This window comes from Haplochromis burtoni, unplaced genomic scaffold (genome assembly GCF_018398535.1).
Source record: "Haplochromis burtoni strain Fernald_Lab_line unplaced genomic scaffold, NCSU_Asbu1 Contig_191, whole genome shotgun sequence".
Classification (NCBI taxonomy): Eukaryota; Metazoa; Chordata; class Actinopteri; order Cichliformes; family Cichlidae; genus Haplochromis; species Haplochromis burtoni.
The window spans coordinates 504575-524032 of NW_024582552.1; the positions used below are offsets into that span (position 1 = coordinate 504575).

Sequence of the window (19458 nt, forward strand, 5' to 3'; positions counted from 1 at the left end):
CATGCTCAGACCGTAAGCACAGACTTAGCGCAGGAATCCTGAGGGTAAAGTGCGATGACATCACCATGCAGCGTAAGGAAAAGTACTATGGCCAAACAAGCACAGACATGCTTTGTTCTCAGCACAGAAGAAACTCTGTAGTAAAGAAGTTACGTACAGTAACTTTAATAATGCACTACTGGAAGATAAAAGATTTTTTTTTAGTAATTAGTAGTGTTTAGAGGTAAAAAACGAAACATTGAGCCGCTCAAATGTTGACATATTATTAACTTTTAAGAAGCCACAATGGAGCTTCAGCTTTAAATCTCCACAAAGATTCTATTGATACTGTTTATATAAAGTTACAGCCATCTTGGCTGAGAATGATTGCAGTACAGTTTTTTTTTTTTAAAATACTTATTTATGTTTTGGGTTGGGGTTTTTTTTGGGGGGGGGGGGATTGGCAGAGGATGAGCTGGGAATGAAGTCTCAATGTTTACACTTACAGTTCAATGTGATCTTGACTCACTTTGAGCAGAGAAGCTGCCGAGTGTGGCCTTATACTTTGTCTGTTTACCTTGCTGGCATGCTAATAGACAACAACTGGTGCAAAGCCAAATATGCTCCAGGTGGTAGTCCACAGTTTTTTCATGTGGCAGTTCAAGTATGTAAATATGGGCCAGATAATGTATCACCAAGGAAGGACAGTAACGGATAAAAATTCCACATGTTCTTGTCATTGTTTTGCAATGTGCAAATGTCTGAAAAGCATGGCAGCATTATTAAAATGAAAGGATGGATTATGCAACATGGTACAAGTGGCAAGAGTAGTGGCAAGTAACTACAGAGAGCCGCTCGTTCGTTAAGGCTGGAAAGATTTGAATGTCGTGAGTAAGTAAGTAAAAGTTTTATTAATGAAGCATGTCACTGAAATGAGCACTAATGAAGGCATTTATTCTCTGTAGATGAGGAACATCACAGAAACCTTAATGAAACCTCTGGAGAAGTTCAGGAAAGAGCAGCTTGGTGCATTAAGGGTAAGGGCCTCTCATTCCAAAATCTATTTCCCTTAAACAGTCTGGGTTTTGTAGGCTTGATGCCCTTAATAACTATAAAAAATGCATTTGTAGTTTCTGTAGTTAATGTTTAATGGATTTTACTACACATACAGCTTCTAACTTTAATTCCCAAAAATAAGGAAGTATTTCTTCTCCTTTAATTTTACTGCTTTTTTCCCCCTGTATTTTGTTAAGGCGGAAAGAAAGAGATATGAAAAGGAAACAGAGAAATACTACAGTTCTTTGGAAAAGCTTCTAAATATGTCATCAAAGAAGAAAGAGCCACAACTGCAAGAGGTATCTTTATCATTGCCTGACCGCTCTGTGTGACGTACATGATATGAATTTATTATGACAGTAAGATTATTCAAGCAGATGTTTTGTTTAGTGTCTGAATTCCGGTTCTGGCTTTATCTTTCGGTGCCATGAGGCTGCAAAACCTGGTCGACTGCTTTGGGTTTCCACTGGCATGCCTTGCAGCAATAGTTTTCCTGGCTTGTTTGAAAAGGAAATGTGTGCTCTTTTGTACCGCACCTCGGAGGTTGACCGTGGCTGCTGCAGTTTGTGGATCAATCCCCGCTGCACTACCACAAGCTGACATTTTTTGAGTTACGACGAACTGAGCCACCTTTTACAAAACAATGTTTTTTTTGTGTTTTGTGATGAAACCCTGTAAAGCTTGCCTGTACGTTAGATCCACCAACCAGGGGGTGGTTAGAACTGTTAACATCATGACTGCGGGGTTTTGTATTCTTTGGGACTCTTATAAGACAAGAGTCTGTGGCACCAATACTGATTTTTAGCAGACTTGTATAAATAGACCCCATATTTCATTCCTTGCTACAAGGGTCATGAACTCCATCAGCTGTTAGGACAACTCAGTGAACAGCTTATACTAAATATAAACCTGGTGTGTGAACTACAAGTGAGAACTTTGGTATCTGTAGTAATCAGAGCTGGATGTTTACTTGACAATATTGAAACAAACTTGCTCTAGTGTGAAAATATGCATACTCTATGGCACTTAAAATGTATTTCTAGTATTCAAGCCTTGCTGCTTTGTAGTTCCTGGATGGTTATGATACTTCTGGGCATTTTTCAAATACTAATAATCACATAAATGAAATAAGTAGATCTTTTCTGTGTTCAAATTCCCTACTGGTAGGACCCATATATACAAGGTTAGAGTTCAGTGTCGCCCCTTGTTCCGTAGATGTGAATACTGGTGTGTCTTTTCTCACCATCAGTCAGTGGGGTTAGCTCTGGCTTGCAAAGCACAAGAAGCAGTGATAATGGCCAGATAGATAGATAGCAGAAAGATTGTGTTTCTCACTTTATCAACAGTTTGCACATTAAGCTACAAGGAAGGAAGCCGTGGTGTCCTGTGCAGTCTTTGTATGGTCTGAATGACATTTAAGTTCGCTTTGACTTGTACTGCTTTTGCCGTCCTTGAAGACGGATCCCTGCACTTCCTTCAGTTTTCGTCTCTTTCCTGTCAAAGTTTTAGCGTGTGTGGCTTTTCTTTGTCCGAAGAGACAAAAAATGGAGGTTGATCACACAGCAAACCTGTTTTTTTTGGTGGGGGTGGTACAAATTAGCTAAACATTGGTGTCAGATTTTGATTTACTAACTTCAGTATGTCTTCTATACCAATTTAAAGCCATACCAAGGTAGACCTCAATGTCCCAAATTGCACAAAAAAACTAAAATTGTGATGTTTCTTCTTTGCTTCCGCGCTTCTGCCTGTAACTATAATTATGATGGGGTGTGTTCTCCACCTCTCCAGGCAGACACGCAGGTGGAAATCATGAGGAGGCACTTTCAGGAGGAGTCGCTGGACTACGTGTGCAAACTGCAGGAGATCCAAGAGAGAAAGAAGTTTGAGTGTGTGGAACCGGTGAGTAACTGACCTAAAATGGCATAAAAGCACTGGCGCGGTGTTTCATTCATACCACAATGAATGTCTTAAAACAAAACCGATGTGCTAGTGTATACAGTACATGGGATTAGCCTGATTTACAGTAAGAAATGATGGATTAAAAGGTAGAGCTCTATTTCTAGGGGTGCATTTTCAACAACCCCACACTAAATCGAGTTGGTGTCTTTGAAATTGTACAAAGTGTGCCTACCTTCTAATAGATGTGAAAATATTTGTAAGTAAGGATCTACTTTCTTGGGAAACGAAATCTGTAACTTTAATACTGACTCAGATTAGTAGATTTGTTACAGCTAAAACCACTATGGAAAATTACAGATCCCGACACTTAATGTCAGATACAGATGGTCATAACGGTATTGCTTTATGACAGAAATCCCAAACCCCTTCCGTATTAAAACCAAAAGGCAATATGTGAAGTCCTACACCGTCACAGGTTTTTGCCTGACTGAAAGATACTAAACAATTCCATCATATCCTGTCATTATGTGGATATAGTTTGCAAGTTTCTCTTTTACTTGCTGACCTTTTATCTCTGGTCTTTTTCTTCGTCTCATGTGTTTTCCTTGTAGATGCTGGCCTTCTTTCAGACAGTCTTCACCTTTTATCACCAGGGCTTTGAGCTCGCCAAGGACTTTGACCATTATAAAACAGAGCTGCAGATTAATATTCAAAATGTAAATAATACTTTTTTTTTTGCCTAATTGTTATCATGATAGCAAATGTTTATATATGTCATTTCCCTTGCACTTTGAGAGGAACAGAAGAAAGGTCTTAAGTGTAGAAAACAGAAGATTAAATTTTAACTTTTTGGTCACTAAATAGGGAAAAAGGCCTCTTCATTTTCCGATCTAGTATTTACTTGTCTGTTTATCTTCATTTGGCCATCAACTCCTGAGAAAAATATGTTTTTTTTTCTTTACCGCTTCTGGTCACACCTCTGTTGTTTCGATTTCTCCTATCCTGCATGACACCGTTTCATTCTTACCTTTACATTTATATACTGTAAATTAGCAGCTAATTTCAAAAAGTTGAAGGTGTTTTATGGAAGCCATAAAAATACAAGCTGTGACTTAATGAGGCCTCTGGAGGTCATCCCTACCAAGCGGCCGAAAGTGATTTCCTGGAGTGTGCGCTTGCTTCCTCTCCCTCTTAGACAAGGAATCGATTTGAGGGCACTCGGTCGGAAGTAAACGAGCTGATGAAGAGGATCAGAGAGGCACCGCAAGAGTACAGACAGACGAGTCCCATCAGTTTTGAAGGCTACCTCTATGTACAAGAAAAACGTAAGACTTGTTTGTGATCATGTAATAGTATGTGTATAACATTTTAGTTTATAAAGCGCAGCAGGCAGCCAAACTCTGAGTGACAAAAAAAAGCACAAATATAACTCTTCCTTATTAGAAGGGGATTTTTTGTTGTTGCTGCTGCTAATCAAATGTGTAAATGGAGGTGATATATCAGATATTTTTATGTAAATCAGCAGCAACGTTGCTGTAGCGTGACACAGAAAGTTGAAACACAGGATAAGTTCCTGAAGTTGCACTTGTTGCTGACACTGTAGATGTTTTAACTGAATTTGCTTACTGCTGCGTATTTTTTTGTCACTCGCTCGCTAAAAAGGACATTGCGAAAACTGCGAGCGTTATCCGGGGAGAACCACACTGGAACTGTAAATTGTGTGTTAGCGTGTTGCAGCAGAGCCCAAAAGGGCTTGTTATGACTTAAACCACGTGAAATGTTTAGAGTATGTCGTTAATATTTGTGCTTCATCTAGGGCCACCTCCTTTTGGTTCAAGTTGGGTCAAGCGTTACTGCACATTTGTTAAAGAGCAAAAGATCCTGCACATGGTGACTTTTGACCACCGATCAGGAGGAAAGATTGTGAGTGGCAGTGCCGCACACTAAAAAAAATCAGACTCTGTTCAGTCTTTTACTTTCCATTACAACGTTCATTTTGTCATGTATTTTCTTTTTTAAATAACCATATTTTGATGTTTTTTTGTTCCAGGGGGAAACGGAGTCCATCACACTCAAATCCTGTGTCCGGAAAACGACAGATGTGTTGGACCGGAGGTTCTGTTTAGACCTCGATATAACAGATCGGTATATTGTCACTTACTATGTTCTCAAACACACTGTGATAAAACCTTGCTTGTATTAAACTTGTCGTTTAATTTGGATTACTGGTGACACATTATTTGTTATTACCTGCTGGATGACTTTTGCTTGAACACAATGTAAATGTTGTCCACAGACTGTCCACAGAGCACATAGATCTGTTTTGCTAAAGGGCTTAGCTCCACACACACACTTGGTGTTTGTTGCTATGTTTTGGATAGCCGAGGGCAGCGCTGCAGGGGTTGTTTTGGAGGACCGCCCTCACGCATCATGCTGTAATATATATCCCGTTTTGTCACAGAACTTAACCCTGCGCCGCCCCTTTTCTGTAGTATTAATAGAAGAGCAATACCTTAAATTTAGAATGGAAATGTCAGTGCACACATCTGTTCGCCCTGTAATGAGTAACTTGATACCCATTTGTTCCTACATGATTGGAAGTGTCATAAAACCAGCTGGCCTCTTCTTTGTAGTACAACCAATCTAAGATGTATGTGGCAGAGGGTGTTTTCTTTTTTTTGCTTTTTTGCAAATACATTTCATGCACTCCTTAATATTTTACAAAACTGTACCTCTGATGCTTTTCCTAATACAAGTGTGGTATGGCTCTCTCCCAGGCCAGGAACGGTGCTTACAGTGCAGGCTCTGTCTGAGGATGACCACAAGTTTTGGATGCAAGCCATGGGTGGGAAGGAGCCTGTGAGTCAGCTTTCACAATGTCATCATCTACCACTCACTCATGGAGTTTTAATACATTCTCTTTAACTGCCATCTTGTAGAGAGCAAATACATGTAGCTTTACACCAACATATACTTAGAACTCTCCAAAAATATACTGCGTAAACTTTAAAACTCTACGTCTGTGTTTTGTGGTTGTTACTTTAACAGGTTGGACATTATCTTATGAGGACTTATTCTAAAGAACGTGGAAGTAAGGATCCAGCTGTGCCAGACACTGAATCTGCAAAATTATGTGATATCACAATTTTATAAGCATCTGTGTTTTTTTTCGTCTTCATTTTTTCCCTACCTGTAGTCGACGCTCAGTTGGATGATGTTGGTTTCAGTTTTGTGAAGAATTCCATCAGTGCAATAGAGAAAAGAGGTGAGCTATAAATATATTTAATAATGTAAATATCTGATGCTAGCATATGGAAAATTGCAGGATAAATTTCAGTGTTGGTGGATAGTAATAATAGTAGGTAACATGCATGCAAGCCTTTATCTGTACACAAGGGGGCAGACTTTCTCCAGTATTGAAAAGGCAAAAGACTTCCCAGCATCACCTGCAGGCACCTTGTACTGAAGACATGCAACTGCCTTTTCACGGCATTATTCTTACTTATTTGCTCTTATCTGGCCACCTCTTCATAAAAAGATCCTCTAAAAACTGATATTTTTATGCATGTTGTTACCTCATATGAACTTGGTTAAAATTGAAATCATGCCGCAAATATATATTATTTCAATAATTGTCATTATTGTATTGTAAGTAATATGCAAGTAGAGGTGTATTATTTTTATTATTGTTATATTCTAGGCATTAATGACCAAGGCCTGTATAGGGTTGTGGGGGTAAGCTCCAAGGTCCAGAAGCTCCTCTCATTAATGATTGGTAAGTTCTTCATTCTCCTCTTTTTCTCACATAGATTTTTAGTTTTTTAAGTAAGGACTGAATAAAGTTACAAATTTTAATTTAATGCCACTGCACTATCTCTGTGAAATTAGGTCGTTAGTTGGATATGCTGATGTAATGGATGTGTCTGTTAGGGGTGATATTAAAAAGATAGCGATTGGAAATCATCCCGTGACTCAGCCCACTGGTACCCGTGGCTCTCTGAAGTGCAACAAGTGCCAGTGTGTAGCTTGGCTTCGCTTTCATTCAGTTTTAAGCCCCCCGAGACAACCCGACGAGGTCCATCCTATTCACATTCTTCTGCTTTTTGGCTTTTCCTTCATTAACACGCCAGTAGGATGGCCTCTTGTGTGCTCGCAGATGGCTTAGTCTGTCAGTTGCCTTTCTCAATTACCTTTATGCCTCTTACTCGTCTCGAATCCCTTTCACTCAACTCCCTTTCTATAGAACTTGTCCTCTGTCCTTTCCATTGCTCCCTGTCTGCTCTCTGGTTTCCTGCTGTCTCCAGCAGACACCAGCTCACTTTCAGCTCTGTGTTCAGAATGACAACAAACTCAGGCAGCCGCCAGCCTGTCTCAGCTTCCTCTCCAAAACCTTGCAGCCTTCCAGCCCGCCGACTCATGCGGTAGACTCCATTAATGCTCTGCTGCGGAAGTTTCTTTAAAGCCTTAAAGTATAGAAAACTTCCATCACTAGTCTTGAGAATCTGCATGTTACTCATTTAAAGAAAAATAACGATTTCATCTGTGCCTAAATATTTCTATCTAAACGCAACTCGTATTTTATCCCTGAAATGACTAATATGTATGACAGCAGTTGTGTGTTACTTCTCCACAGACACATTCACAAACATTTCTTGCATACAACAGTTCACAGTGAGTGGGTGAAACAAGCTTTAAACCCTGAAGAAAGACTTTGGATCCTCCCACACCTCCTCCTTTTCATCTCTCACCCACCAACATGGCCACGGTCCAATCTGAGAGGACAAAGTGATACAAAATTCTCCCATCATATTACAGTACAAACAAAGAGAGCGGCACCTATTGAATGACAGACAACAATATAACAGGAAGAAACCTGTAAAAGTGAGCTCCGTTCCCTCTCTGACCTGTCTTTGGTTCAGACAGAACGGGCAGGGCAGCGTGTGGTGTCGGTGGCGATATGGTCATAATAGCTGCTGAATTGGAGGTTTTGGTCCTCCAGATGTAATTGCATAGGTAAATTTAATGAATGCACATTTCCAAGGAGCAAAGTCAGGCATTTAATATTTTACAGTTCAAAGCAAAAGTTGTTAAACACTGAATTAGACCTGAACAGATGCTGAAAAGGTTTATGGTGCACCTTCATTGGTTAAATGGTATCGCTTGAATACTGACCCGCCAGGCACACTGTGGCCTCTTTGTGCCCAAAAAACCCAGATGATAAAGAAGAGTCATCTGTCACTAGATGAACCAAGCAGGCGGTTAGGACATTTTGCAGTGTGAGTGTGCACAGCGCAAAAATAAACTCATGCAATAGCTGCTCTGAATAGCCACACCTGAAGTAAGAAGGAACTGTTATTAAAATGTGAGGCTAATGAGGTGCTTTTTTGACTGTATAATTTATAGAAAATTAATAAATAAAAAATCTTGAGAGAAAAATTAGAACCTACGACTCCTTTCTAGTTTGAATGTCGGCTATTTTTGGTTTGAGACCTTTCAGGAAAGGTGGGGATATAGGCGTTTCCTAAATCGACCGAGATAGAGTTACGGGTAAGTGGTTAACCGTGGGTCAGGCACTTTGGAAGAATTACCTGTGAGCTGGTTGTTTGAGAATAAAAGAACAAATCAGTCACGCAGGAAGCAAACACTGACAGGTGCTGCATGTGGTTATTGCTTCATCTTAATCCTGAACAGCATTTGCTTCCTCCCTTCTTCTTTTTCCAGTTGGCATCAGTTGCACATCTTAGTCTTTACATTTTAGTGCCACTGAACATCCTTACAGCACATACGTCACACAACCATCGCTTCATTTCCAATTTCTGCACATCACTTGTTTGTTCGGGTTTGGGTCAGGATGTGGTATTTACTTATCTCATGAATAGGCTTACTTTCATACTGGTCCAGGCTTTCAATCAGCTTATCCTCAAATTTGAAAGTCTGTGAAGGAGAGTAAATTCCCTATTTTTATTTAACAAACTTTTCCCTTAATATTTTCTGTATGATGAAAAGTTTTTCTGCTGGTGTTATGTCACTCTGCCGCTGTGCTTATTAAGTCCCCACACAGCACGGTGTTGGTTGCCTAGTCTTTATTGTTGCTAACACAAAAGAAAATAATATAGAACTGAACCTCGGTGGATGCTGTGTCGTTAACAGTTTTGCAATCAGTGCTCCTCCAACTGCTCCAGCTGTGTTTGTGCATACACCGACCTGGCCAAATCAGGCCTATTTTTGCAAGACTACAGCACCTCTGCAAACTCCATCAGTCTCACATGTGGAGACACACCTGGCTACACATGCTTCCTAAAAACGTTTGCTTTCAGAAGTTGACACTGGACAGGCAATTTTGTGGATTATGCAGACGGAGAGACACGCGGTCCTCTTGCCTGCAGTGGATAGATCAAATAAAAAATAAATAGATTTCCTATTAACAGACCACCTAACACCCGTGAAGCTAAAGTCTGTGTGGTGGCTAAGACCCTAAGCTGTACATGTGTCAGACTCCAAACACTTCACTGACACATTGCACTTCCTCTGTAGTTCATCAGAGGCTACTTACGGTGTGACTAAAGCCCCCCCTACCCCACCCCCGCAAATTTTTAGCACAACACACCCTTGGAGTCCCTGTGGAGTCAGTGAAGTAGTAAGGGATTAATTAAACTTGTAATGAGTATAAAGCCAGCAGCCCTCTACAGATGCTGCAACTTCCTTCCATATCCTCTGGGGCGAAACGCGACCCCCGAAGGCTAGCAGGAATGCTTTTTATCCTCATATGGCTAATTACAAGTTACATATTTAAATCACATATTTGTTGTGCATAATATGAACAGGGTAGTTAATTGGCGCCTCGGTGCGAATACCTCAGTCAGTGAGTAATTGCAGTGATGCTAAGTTTGTGATTCTTATAGATGAGAAGAGCGACGAAGTGGATTTGTCAGCCAGCGAAGACTGGGATGTTAAGACAATAACAAGTGCACTGAAGCTTTATCTGAGGTAAGGATTAGTGTGATGTTTTAATGTGAAAGACACGCACACACCTGTGAGTTATTTGTTTCACCAAGCAGTGGCAAGCATTGATACTAAAACATTGCAGCACAGCAAGTGTTTAAATAAGGTAATTGATTCTTCTGATCGTTTTTGCAGTCACTTCAGCTCTAGACGTTACACCTAAACCCTCTGGTTGAATTGTACCTATTAACAAACTTTTAATTAATTCGTCTAGTTAATTTGAAATATGACAAATAGAGCTTACCGCCATCCCTTCTCAGCAGCTCAAGAGTACAGTAGCTTTTTGTCTTCATTAGATGTTAATAGCTGCACTGTTAAAAGTGCAGGAACTCTTATTTGGGGGGAAAGACACTTAGTAGGTAATTATATTTTTTCATCTTATAAACCGTCAAACTGTGCTGTTGTGTATCCAAGCAAGTCTATTTCTGACCCCACGACAACTCCTTTGATGAATGCGGTCCTTTCCGCTTGCTTGAATGCGAAACACTGCATCCAGCGTCGATGCTTTATTTTATAAAATGGCTACAGATTTAATTATGCAGAGTGCCTTTGTATAATTAACTCCTTGCGAACTCATAATGCTCATGATATGCATGTTCCACAGTCAATAACTCCTTCCAGGTTGGCAGCGAGTGTGGGTGAAGTTCAGAGATTAAAAATGTAGTTTGGCTGCAAGAAGATGAAGCGGTATAATTTTAAATGCCAATCTGATTTTGTCGACATGCTGTTGCAACAAATTGAGTTGGCTTTGCTTGTTGCTTGATTGGAGGAAAATTTGCATTCAAAGTTGGGAATTTGCCTGCTTTCTTTTATGCATATTAAAAATACTAAAAAGAAACTAATACAGTTTTTTGGGGTGGGGGGTTTCGATTACTTGTTTTATTTTGTCACTATGGAGGTCTTCAAACAGTCACTGCTATGTAATTAGGATGTAAATGATGAACCTAGTCAGGGGGGTTAAACTTGTGTGGACTGACCACTTCCAAAAAGCAGACTGATGGAGAGGACTGTGGACTCTGGGACATTACTTAGTTGAGAAGTTTTACCTCAGCATTTTAGTTACCGTACCCTTATCATTATTGACGTGCTATATTAAATCAACACAGTGTTTTTCTAATTTGTCTTTTACTTCCATGACCTGCTGAAGTAAAACGGCCTCAATCTCCTCAGTTTCCTCTGAGGCTAAGTAGCTTTGGCCACTATCCAGCTGCAGTGTGAAAGTACCTTCAGATGAACTTGGTTATCTCAACGCGTGCACCGTCTAATTCCATCTCCTGGCCTGGCCACATTAATCATTGCTGTGTGCAGACCCTATAAAACAGTGTGCCAGCTATTTCTGTCCCTCTTGCTCACTTTAACTCTCCTTCTCCCTCCCACCGCCCCCAACCCGTCTCTCTTTCTCTCACTATCTCTGCGAAGGAGCCTTCCTGAGCCGCTGATGACCTATGAACTTTACAAAGAGTTCATTAACCCCGCAAGTAAGTTCTACCGCCTCATGTACCAGCTCTTCATCTGAGCGCAGACCATACGCAAACAGAAGTGTATGTATGTGCCGTATCAGTGCGAAATGGGCATTTTATCAATTGAAGCAGCTGAGTTCATTACTTAGTTCTTCTTCGGGGGGTTATTGAAAAGGAGCAGTGAAGTGAGACACAGTAAAAACACTTTTAAATTAAATTTTACTAACTTTGTTTAAACTTTGTGTTTTTAAGGGAAGTTGGGCAACAGTGGTCACCTTTCTTATGTCTGAAAGCTATTGTGTGGTGTGTGCGTGTCTTGATTGCTAATTATCGCCTTTTTATGTCTTCCTGCATGGTATCAGTGTGTTACTCGCAGCACTCAGTGCATTTGTTCTTGATTCTAACCCTACCAAAGAGGCTTTCAGCTCCCTTTGGCTTAGTTGCATTTGTCTTTTCATTGTAGATGAGCTTATTCCAATCTCCATATAATCGCTACCTGTTTAACATGGGACTAAATTTGTGGCCAAAAAAGCCATTAAAGATCCTGGATCAAAATCATCCAGTGACCTTGAAGAGGAAAAAAAAAGAAGGGAAAAAATAGGGTTTTTTTTCTGCCCACATAACATAATTTCTGTATGAAATGTTTTAAATCAAGCCAAACTTGAATCTTATTACAACAAGTGCTATAATTGGATCAGGTTGACATTTTTATCAGGCGCTCGCAATGCCCTCATAACGAGGGGGGGAAAATGGATTAGCAATGAATATTTTTTTTGATGGATGACAGCATCCATAAGAAGCTTTTGCCATGTTTAAATCCTTGTCGTTCCCATAGTAATGATATTTTGTGTGCCTGTGTGTGTTAGCGTGTGGGCGGTCAGATGCCCATGTGTGAGGAAGTGTTTAAGAGATGATCTTGGGGGTTTTAACACAACCCTTTATACGGTAGCGACAGTAACGTAAAGCTATCTTCTCCGCCAGCATAGTGGTCCCTGCTGCCAAATTCTGGGAGGCTTCAGACCGTATATCACCATCACACCTCTTCTTCATTTATTTGAACTGGGATGTATTTTCCTCTAATGCTTAATCCCATACACTTGAGAGGGATAGCCTCTGATTGTTGCACGCTTAAAGGTCCACCAACTTTTGCTCATTTTAAAACATTCCCAGACTTCCGATGAATACTTTTAGGCCTTTTTGAAGTAACATGGGGCTCTTTACCTCGAAACCTCACTCAAATCAGCAGCGACTAGAATTTTTCATCATCTATTTAAATTTCCTACTGTACAGTGTACCATCTGAGCTGTGCTGGCTCCTTGCCATGCGAGGAGCACAGAGAATTCCTTGTAGTTTAATATGAGTACACGGCTGTTTCTGCATTTGAACAGAGGGCGGTAGTCCCGAGTCTCGCATCCAAGCCGTCCACTGCCTGGTCCACAAACTACCGGAGAGGAATCGACAAGTCCTCGGGCTGCTTATGAAGCATCTGGCCAAGTGAGTGTTCATAGTTCCTTGGTCATAGTTCAGCCAATCTCCACCCCCTCTCTCTCTCTCTCTCTCTCTCTCTCTCAGTTCTCTCTTTCTGCTCTTCCTGTCTGTCTCCTTATTCTCACTCCACATGCTTTTTCTCTCTCCCTCTCCCTCACTCCCACTCTTTTCACTCCCCCTTCCCTGCTGTCACTCCATCTCTTCTCTGTCTACTCAGTGACTGCTGGGTAAGAAAATTGATGCCACTAGCGTCTCGATTCTTTTTTCTTTTCTTTTTCTTTTTCTTTTTCTAAGGTCATTTTGTTGTATATTTAAAGTTGTCGAGGGAGGATTGAGTAGCCTGCCGTACCTGTTCATCATGCTGTTTTGCAGCCCACGGGCGAAACGAAATGAAATAGACCACTCAAATTAAGCCCTCTCTTGAGATTACTGTATACACCCCTGGACGGACCACTATTGTGCATCATTCCATTTGCGAGATTAGATAGGAAGAAAGATTTTAAGAAATAATGTTAGCTAACATTACAAGGTTTTACCTCAGCAAGCTTTTTATAAACTAAATATGAGCAAATTGAAGATAAGTAAATAATCCCTCTTCCCTGAGGCAGTGAAAGTCTGGTGGATCTTATTTCATAGAAACCCGCTGCAGAATCAGGCTGTGGTAAAAAGGCAGCGCTATTGAAATTGAATTTGGATTATCCAGCGTGAAATTCTCCAGACTGGAGAGACTCGAATATTTTTCTGAAGTTGGCGTGTGTGCATGTCCTGCAGGGGAAGGAAGCAAAGCCAGAATTTCACACTCCTATCTGAAATGGTTTCAGAGATGTTATAAATGTGAGTTGTCACCAATGTTTTTGTCTTCAAAGGCATCCTTTGAAGCTATTTAAACTGTCTCTCTGCAGCTGCACTGCATATCATCATATTTGGAGTATGAAATCTCTTCACCTGTCCGTATAACTTTTTCTTCAAATAAAGGTTTTTTCAACTTTTTTTTTTCTTGACCACTTAATATAGTTGTACCTATTGAACTCCCAGTTTTGGAATGGATGTAGGTGACATTAAATAAAACTCCAGTCTTTCCTCAATGTAAATATCATTTGGTAAGGTGGATCCATCCCCTGGCCTCTTTACATGTCAGCGTTGGCAATATGATGAAGAGATTAATACATACTCGCATTCAGAACACAAAGAGAAAGCTTAATCAATGGCCATGTTGTGTGCTTTTGAAAAGAAAATCTGAAAAAAATCCCCCAGAATAATTATATGTGAGCAAAAATATTAATAGAAAGTTCATAGTAATTAAACTTAATTGTAGTGTTTTTTAAGCGTTTTATATACATTTCATATGACACAAAGCATCATACAGTGCTGCAAGGTGTCAGTTTGGCTAATGTCTTTCACAATTACTAAAGTAAAAGTAAAACTTGAAAGTGTGATTTTTAAAAAAATATATGCTTGACTCTAATGCCATCAACAAGTGACAAAACAATAAAAGGGATGTTGTTTAAAGTTAAAAAACAAACAAACAGAACTGATCAGTAATGTGATTGTGAATGCCACTGAGTCAGAGGAAAAGACTCCGCGGTACTTTCAGCTGCTCCCTTATTTCTGCTCCCAAAGGATCAGCACAGCAAATGTATCTGCATATTTAATTTGGCACACATTTTACATGAAATACCCTTAACCTCACATTTACCAGCACTAGGAGTTCATGAACAAGCCACCCTTCTTTTAGACTAGCTTCGTGTCTCTTGCCCATCTCAAACCAGGGGTCTTTTGGATGTAAGGTGAATGTGTTAACCGCTGCTATGCTCTGAAAGACTACAGGAGCAAATATTTCGGCAGCAGTTTTAAAAATTCTCAAACTAAAATTGCAGAGAATTTGGGCATCTGAAATTAGTAATTACTTTTAGGAGTCACAACCAGAATCTGTAATGGCATGGGGTTAGATTAATGCATATAGCAAGGGTGATTTTCATCTGTGAAGGCACCATAATTATTAAAAAGATGTGCACAGATTTTGCTAAACCACACTCTGTAGCATAGTCCAAAATGAAAGGATGCTAAACTGGTTCTACCTACAATCCTACATTGACGAGTCATCCATGAGTCCTTTCCTGACATGGAAAACATTGTACAGTACATGGATACTGGGTCATGTTTGCATTAGTATTCCCCCTGGGTTAATTGAGAAATGTAAGAATGACAAAAAGAGACACCATACGCATGCATACTGTGCATAATGTGCTTCAAGACTTGTTGCCCTTGTGCCCACAAGCATTGTCAACAGTGACACTAGAGTAGTGTAACTTCACTCTTTAGTTCCATCTGTCACTGTCACTAGAAGCAGTCTCCCTGTGTTTTCGGGCCTGTGTGTGCTTCAGCTGCCCCTTTACTGAATAAGGAATGGCGATTCTAGATGACAACAGCAAACATTCAAACCTTTCAGTGAGCTGAACAAGATTTGCAGTCTTAATCGTGTGTTTCTATCTGCTAATGTGACTGCATGCAGTTTAGACTTGTGTTGTAAAGAAAATAAGTAAAAGTCACACACGCCAAGTTGGTAAGATTGCAATCGCAACTGTGGCCAGGGCGCTCATACAAACACGAAGCTGACAAGTTCAAGCACCATCAGATTAATGGGAAGGAGTGCATGTCTGAAAGGGCCGATTGGCGTCATAATGAAATTACAAATACAAATACAAATAACAAAGGAGGCCCCGCAGCTGAAACCCTATCTCAAGCGAGAAACGTTTGGCTTTTAAAACTACAGCAGTTGGTCTCCTCAGTTACCAGTCACAGGAGAGATGCTGGAGTGCAGCAATAAGCATTGGCCCTGTCCTAACTTTTTGGAATTTGTTGCTGGCATCAAATTCATTATTTTACATTGGGTTTAAAAATGTCTTTGAACTAGCTGTTGCATAGGCCACCGTCTACTAATTTAATGAGCTGGAAGATGAGTGCATCCAGATCTGGGTGGTTTACCACCTCCAGTTTTGAAGGGTAGAAAAAACTTGTCTTGTGTTCAAGGGCTGTTTTTCAGCCAGCGACTAAGCCTTTATTTAACATTATTTTTGGATTCCCTTTCTCATCTGCTTATGTAACTTTTTTGGGGGGAGGGGGAAATAATGACCCATTACAGTTACGCTATTGGAGCTCTGCCCTTTTTTTATTCTTGGACTACCCTGTCTTTGTGAAGTTAAGTTGTTTAGTTTAAATTAAGCGGCTATAATGTGAGTGGTTATTTTCCCCAGTGTGGCGGCACACAGCAAGCAGAATCTGATGACCGTGGCCAACCTGGGCGTGGTGTTCGGACCCACATTAATGAGGCCACAGGAGGAGACTGTCGCCGCCATCATGGACCTTAAGTTCCAAAACATTGTGGTGGAAATCCTCATTGAACACCATGAAAAGGTAACACACAGACTTTATAATCTATCATATGCCTAGTGGAGTGCACTCTATAGACTGTATAAGTGTCTATGGGAATATCCTTCTATTGTATTCTATTGACTTTTTTTGATTGTACACGCGTTAACTGCGTTGACTCTTCACATTGGATTCATCCTGCGAGTGCAACATTTTCTATACAACTGTTTTGCAATTCGCAGTCCACAACTATATTCACTAAAACCTAAGCACTGTAGGCAGCGCCAGGTAACAAGTGACAGCACGAAATGAAATCTGAGGTGACATGACATCAGTAAGCTGCTCACAGCACCTTGTTGTTTACCTACCTATGTGGTGCATAATTACTCGAAACTGACAGATTATAAATGTGCTAGTGCAGCAAAAAATGTGTTTGCGAGTCTTTTTTGGAACGGGGCGCTTTATTACTGTTAGAGGTTTTGTGTTTCGCTTCCTAAATTATTATTTGGTACTTCTCTGCTGGAACAGAAGTGCACGTACTGTACTATGTCTGACAGAAGAGTTTCATCTGGATCGAATAAGAGTCTCAATTAGGGGAGATGTGATGCTCTTTTCTTCTGCAGGTATTCTTGTTTTTAGTGAGGGTGGTTTGTACGTGTGCATTGAAAACCTTTTTTTGCTTTCTTGAGTAAGTGTTCTGGCAAAAACATGCATCATACTAGATGATGGGGTAATTTGTGGCTATTGGAAGCTTTTCCGAGTTGACATAGAGCTCAGATAATGAAACATGCTCGGACAGAATACCCTACACCCAGTTATTGAGGCGCAGAGAAGCTCGATGTTAGTTTAATTTACATATTTTTGTGTGGCTCTCCAATAGGGGGAGCCCTAAGTGCTTCTACCAGAATCAAACACATGGTTTTCTCTTCAATTTCAGCCTTTTGATTACTCCGTAGATTGTTGCACACATTTTATTACATTCAGAAAGGCCTGTCTGAATGCATTTATTTTGGTTGTGAGTTGTTTCATAACCTGTAGTTCACAGGATCATGTAATCTCCCCCAGAATGTCATTAATCGGTGTCAATCCTCAAACGGGGATAATTCTCCGTGTCAGAAGAGAAAAAGGTTTGAGATTAGTTTTCTAATCTGTTTGGAGCAGAGCTGCACTCGCTGCATAGAATCAGATGAAACCGGGAGCTCGTCGTGTTTATTTTCCTTCCAAGCTTCATTAAAATGAAGAAGAGGCGTGTTGCGAATAATGTCTCCACCCAAACTCACAAATCTAAAACGGGGTGTGAGAAAATACAGAAAAAACAACACCAGCCAGCCCCGCGCGCACCGCTAGTGTCCTTAGACTACCTAGAGGTATCCAGCACTGGCCAGGTGATAAAGGATGTAGTGTTAGAATGCAGCAAGAGCATTTTAGAAAGTACAGCATGTTTGAGCAGGGGAAAAGTTGAGCAGACAGACAGACGGGCATTAACTTCCCTCACAGCTGAGTCCCACTCCAGACTGTTGATACCCCCAGATACCAACAGTAGACTCTGCTTTACATTCACCTCCATCTGCAGAGAGAGGCGAGAGGGGAAGAGAGAGGCAGCACAAACTCTCAGCCATATCAGATTTCTCACTTTTTCTATCTGCTTCTCTCCTACAAACTTTTTCTCTCATGCCCCCACCCCCCCCTCCCCCTCCTCTATCTGCCTCTCCGTTCACACTCTCGCTCACTTTCTCTCTCTCCTCTCCTCTCCCTTCCCTACCTCCCTCCTCTCCTCATCTGTGATCCTTTCTGAGGCTCTGCTGAGACTTCCTCTTCTCTGCAGCCCTATTCTCTTTTAACTCCACATCTGAAGTTTATATGTAAACACGGGCCCGGTGTAAACAGGCTTTGCCAGTTGGCCAGTCCTCCTCAAGTCCAAACCTTGTTTATTTGACTTTGGGTCAATTTTTTTCGGAGGAAAAACGTCACCTTAAGTTAGCCCTGGATTTCTAGATGGGGAAGTGATTATTTATTTATTTAGTTATTTTTTAATTTTTTGGCCACACACACACACACACACACACACACACACACACACACACACACATGCGCACACACACACACACGAATCTGTTCACATGCAGTTTTTAGGGTCCAATCAATGAGCAGCTCAACTTTTCCTAGGAGAACTTGCTGCTGCTGCAAATATCTTTTTCCATCCACAACTACATAAAGAGTGTGAGTTTTTCAAAACACATTGGTTCAGTTGAGGACATGCTGCAGCTCAACAGTCTAGGAGTATCTGCATTGTGTATGCTGTGTTTTGCTACAGACTTATTCACATGTGTATTCAGATCTTTACAGATGCTCCCGAGTCATGCCCTCTCTCACCTGCTGCCCCAGTGCTCTGTGCTCCCACGAGGCAGTCCAAGAAAATGAGTCGACAGAATCGGCCTTTGGCTGTCTACAATCCGCAAGCCCTTGACATTCAGAATGGTAAGAGATGTACAAGTTTGTACCTGTATATTTTCACATTTCTTGGTGTGTTAAATAAAAGGTGTTGTGAATGTGTTTAGGAATTTATTTATTTTTTTGCTCTAGAAGTTCAAATGCTCCTCACTTTAGCTGTAAAGCACTATAGTGATTCAGCAAGCATCTCACTAAGCATTTATTCATTTGTAGGGCCCAAGAGGTCTTAAGTGGCAACAAGTGAGTAATACCTGCCCTGAGACTTTTAGTAAGTGCAAATGAACTGAACATAAATCTGTTATGTTGGAAAATATTATTTTACTTCCATTTCCATGTGCGGATATGTGGATACACCACACAGCAGCAACTCAATACATTTAGGCATGTAGATATGGTGAAGATGACCTGCTGAAGCTCAAACCGATAACTTTGATCGTCGCACGGTTGTCGGTGCCAGACAGGCTGGTCTATAGAATATAGCAAAGTATTTCAGAAACTGCTGATCTACTGGGATTTTCCCCACACAGTCATCTCTAGAGATTACAGAGATGAAACAAGAAAGAAACTATACAGTGAGGGTAAAAATGTATTGTTGATGTCAATGGAGAATAGCCATACTGTTTCAAGCTGAGAGGAAGGCAACAGTAACTACTGGTTACAACCAAGTAGACTTGTAGTCAAGACCGCCTAATCCGAGACCAAGACAAGACCAAGACCAGAGGGTATCGAGACCAAGACAAGACCAAGACCAGAG

The 19458-nt window shown here is 40.7% G+C and overlaps 1 protein-coding gene across 3 annotated transcripts in view; it reads left to right on the forward strand.

The window, feature by feature from the left end:
* Nucleotides 1-19458, forward strand: part of arhgap10 (Rho GTPase activating protein 10) — a 59610-nt gene that overhangs the window by 16391 nt on the left and 23761 nt on the right. For all 3 annotated transcript variants that reach the window (XM_042225992.1, XM_005935055.3, XM_005935059.3), the window contains exons 4-19: nucleotides 945-1016; nucleotides 1233-1334; nucleotides 2824-2934; nucleotides 3546-3650; nucleotides 4130-4259; nucleotides 4751-4857; nucleotides 4985-5079; nucleotides 5712-5793; nucleotides 5983-6025; nucleotides 6131-6199; nucleotides 6635-6709; nucleotides 9837-9921; nucleotides 11356-11414; nucleotides 12785-12890; nucleotides 16139-16298; nucleotides 18590-18731. In XM_042225992.1, coding sequence (XP_042081926.1) covers nucleotides 945-1016; nucleotides 1233-1334; nucleotides 2824-2934; nucleotides 3546-3650; nucleotides 4130-4259; nucleotides 4751-4857; nucleotides 4985-5079; nucleotides 5712-5793; nucleotides 5983-6025; nucleotides 6131-6199; nucleotides 6635-6709; nucleotides 9837-9921; nucleotides 11356-11414; nucleotides 12785-12890; nucleotides 16139-16298; nucleotides 18590-18731 — 1543 coding nt within the window. The remainder of the gene's footprint in view (nucleotides 1-944; nucleotides 1017-1232; nucleotides 1335-2823; nucleotides 2935-3545; nucleotides 3651-4129; nucleotides 4260-4750; nucleotides 4858-4984; nucleotides 5080-5711; nucleotides 5794-5982; nucleotides 6026-6130; nucleotides 6200-6634; nucleotides 6710-9836; nucleotides 9922-11355; nucleotides 11415-12784; nucleotides 12891-16138; nucleotides 16299-18589; nucleotides 18732-19458) is intronic.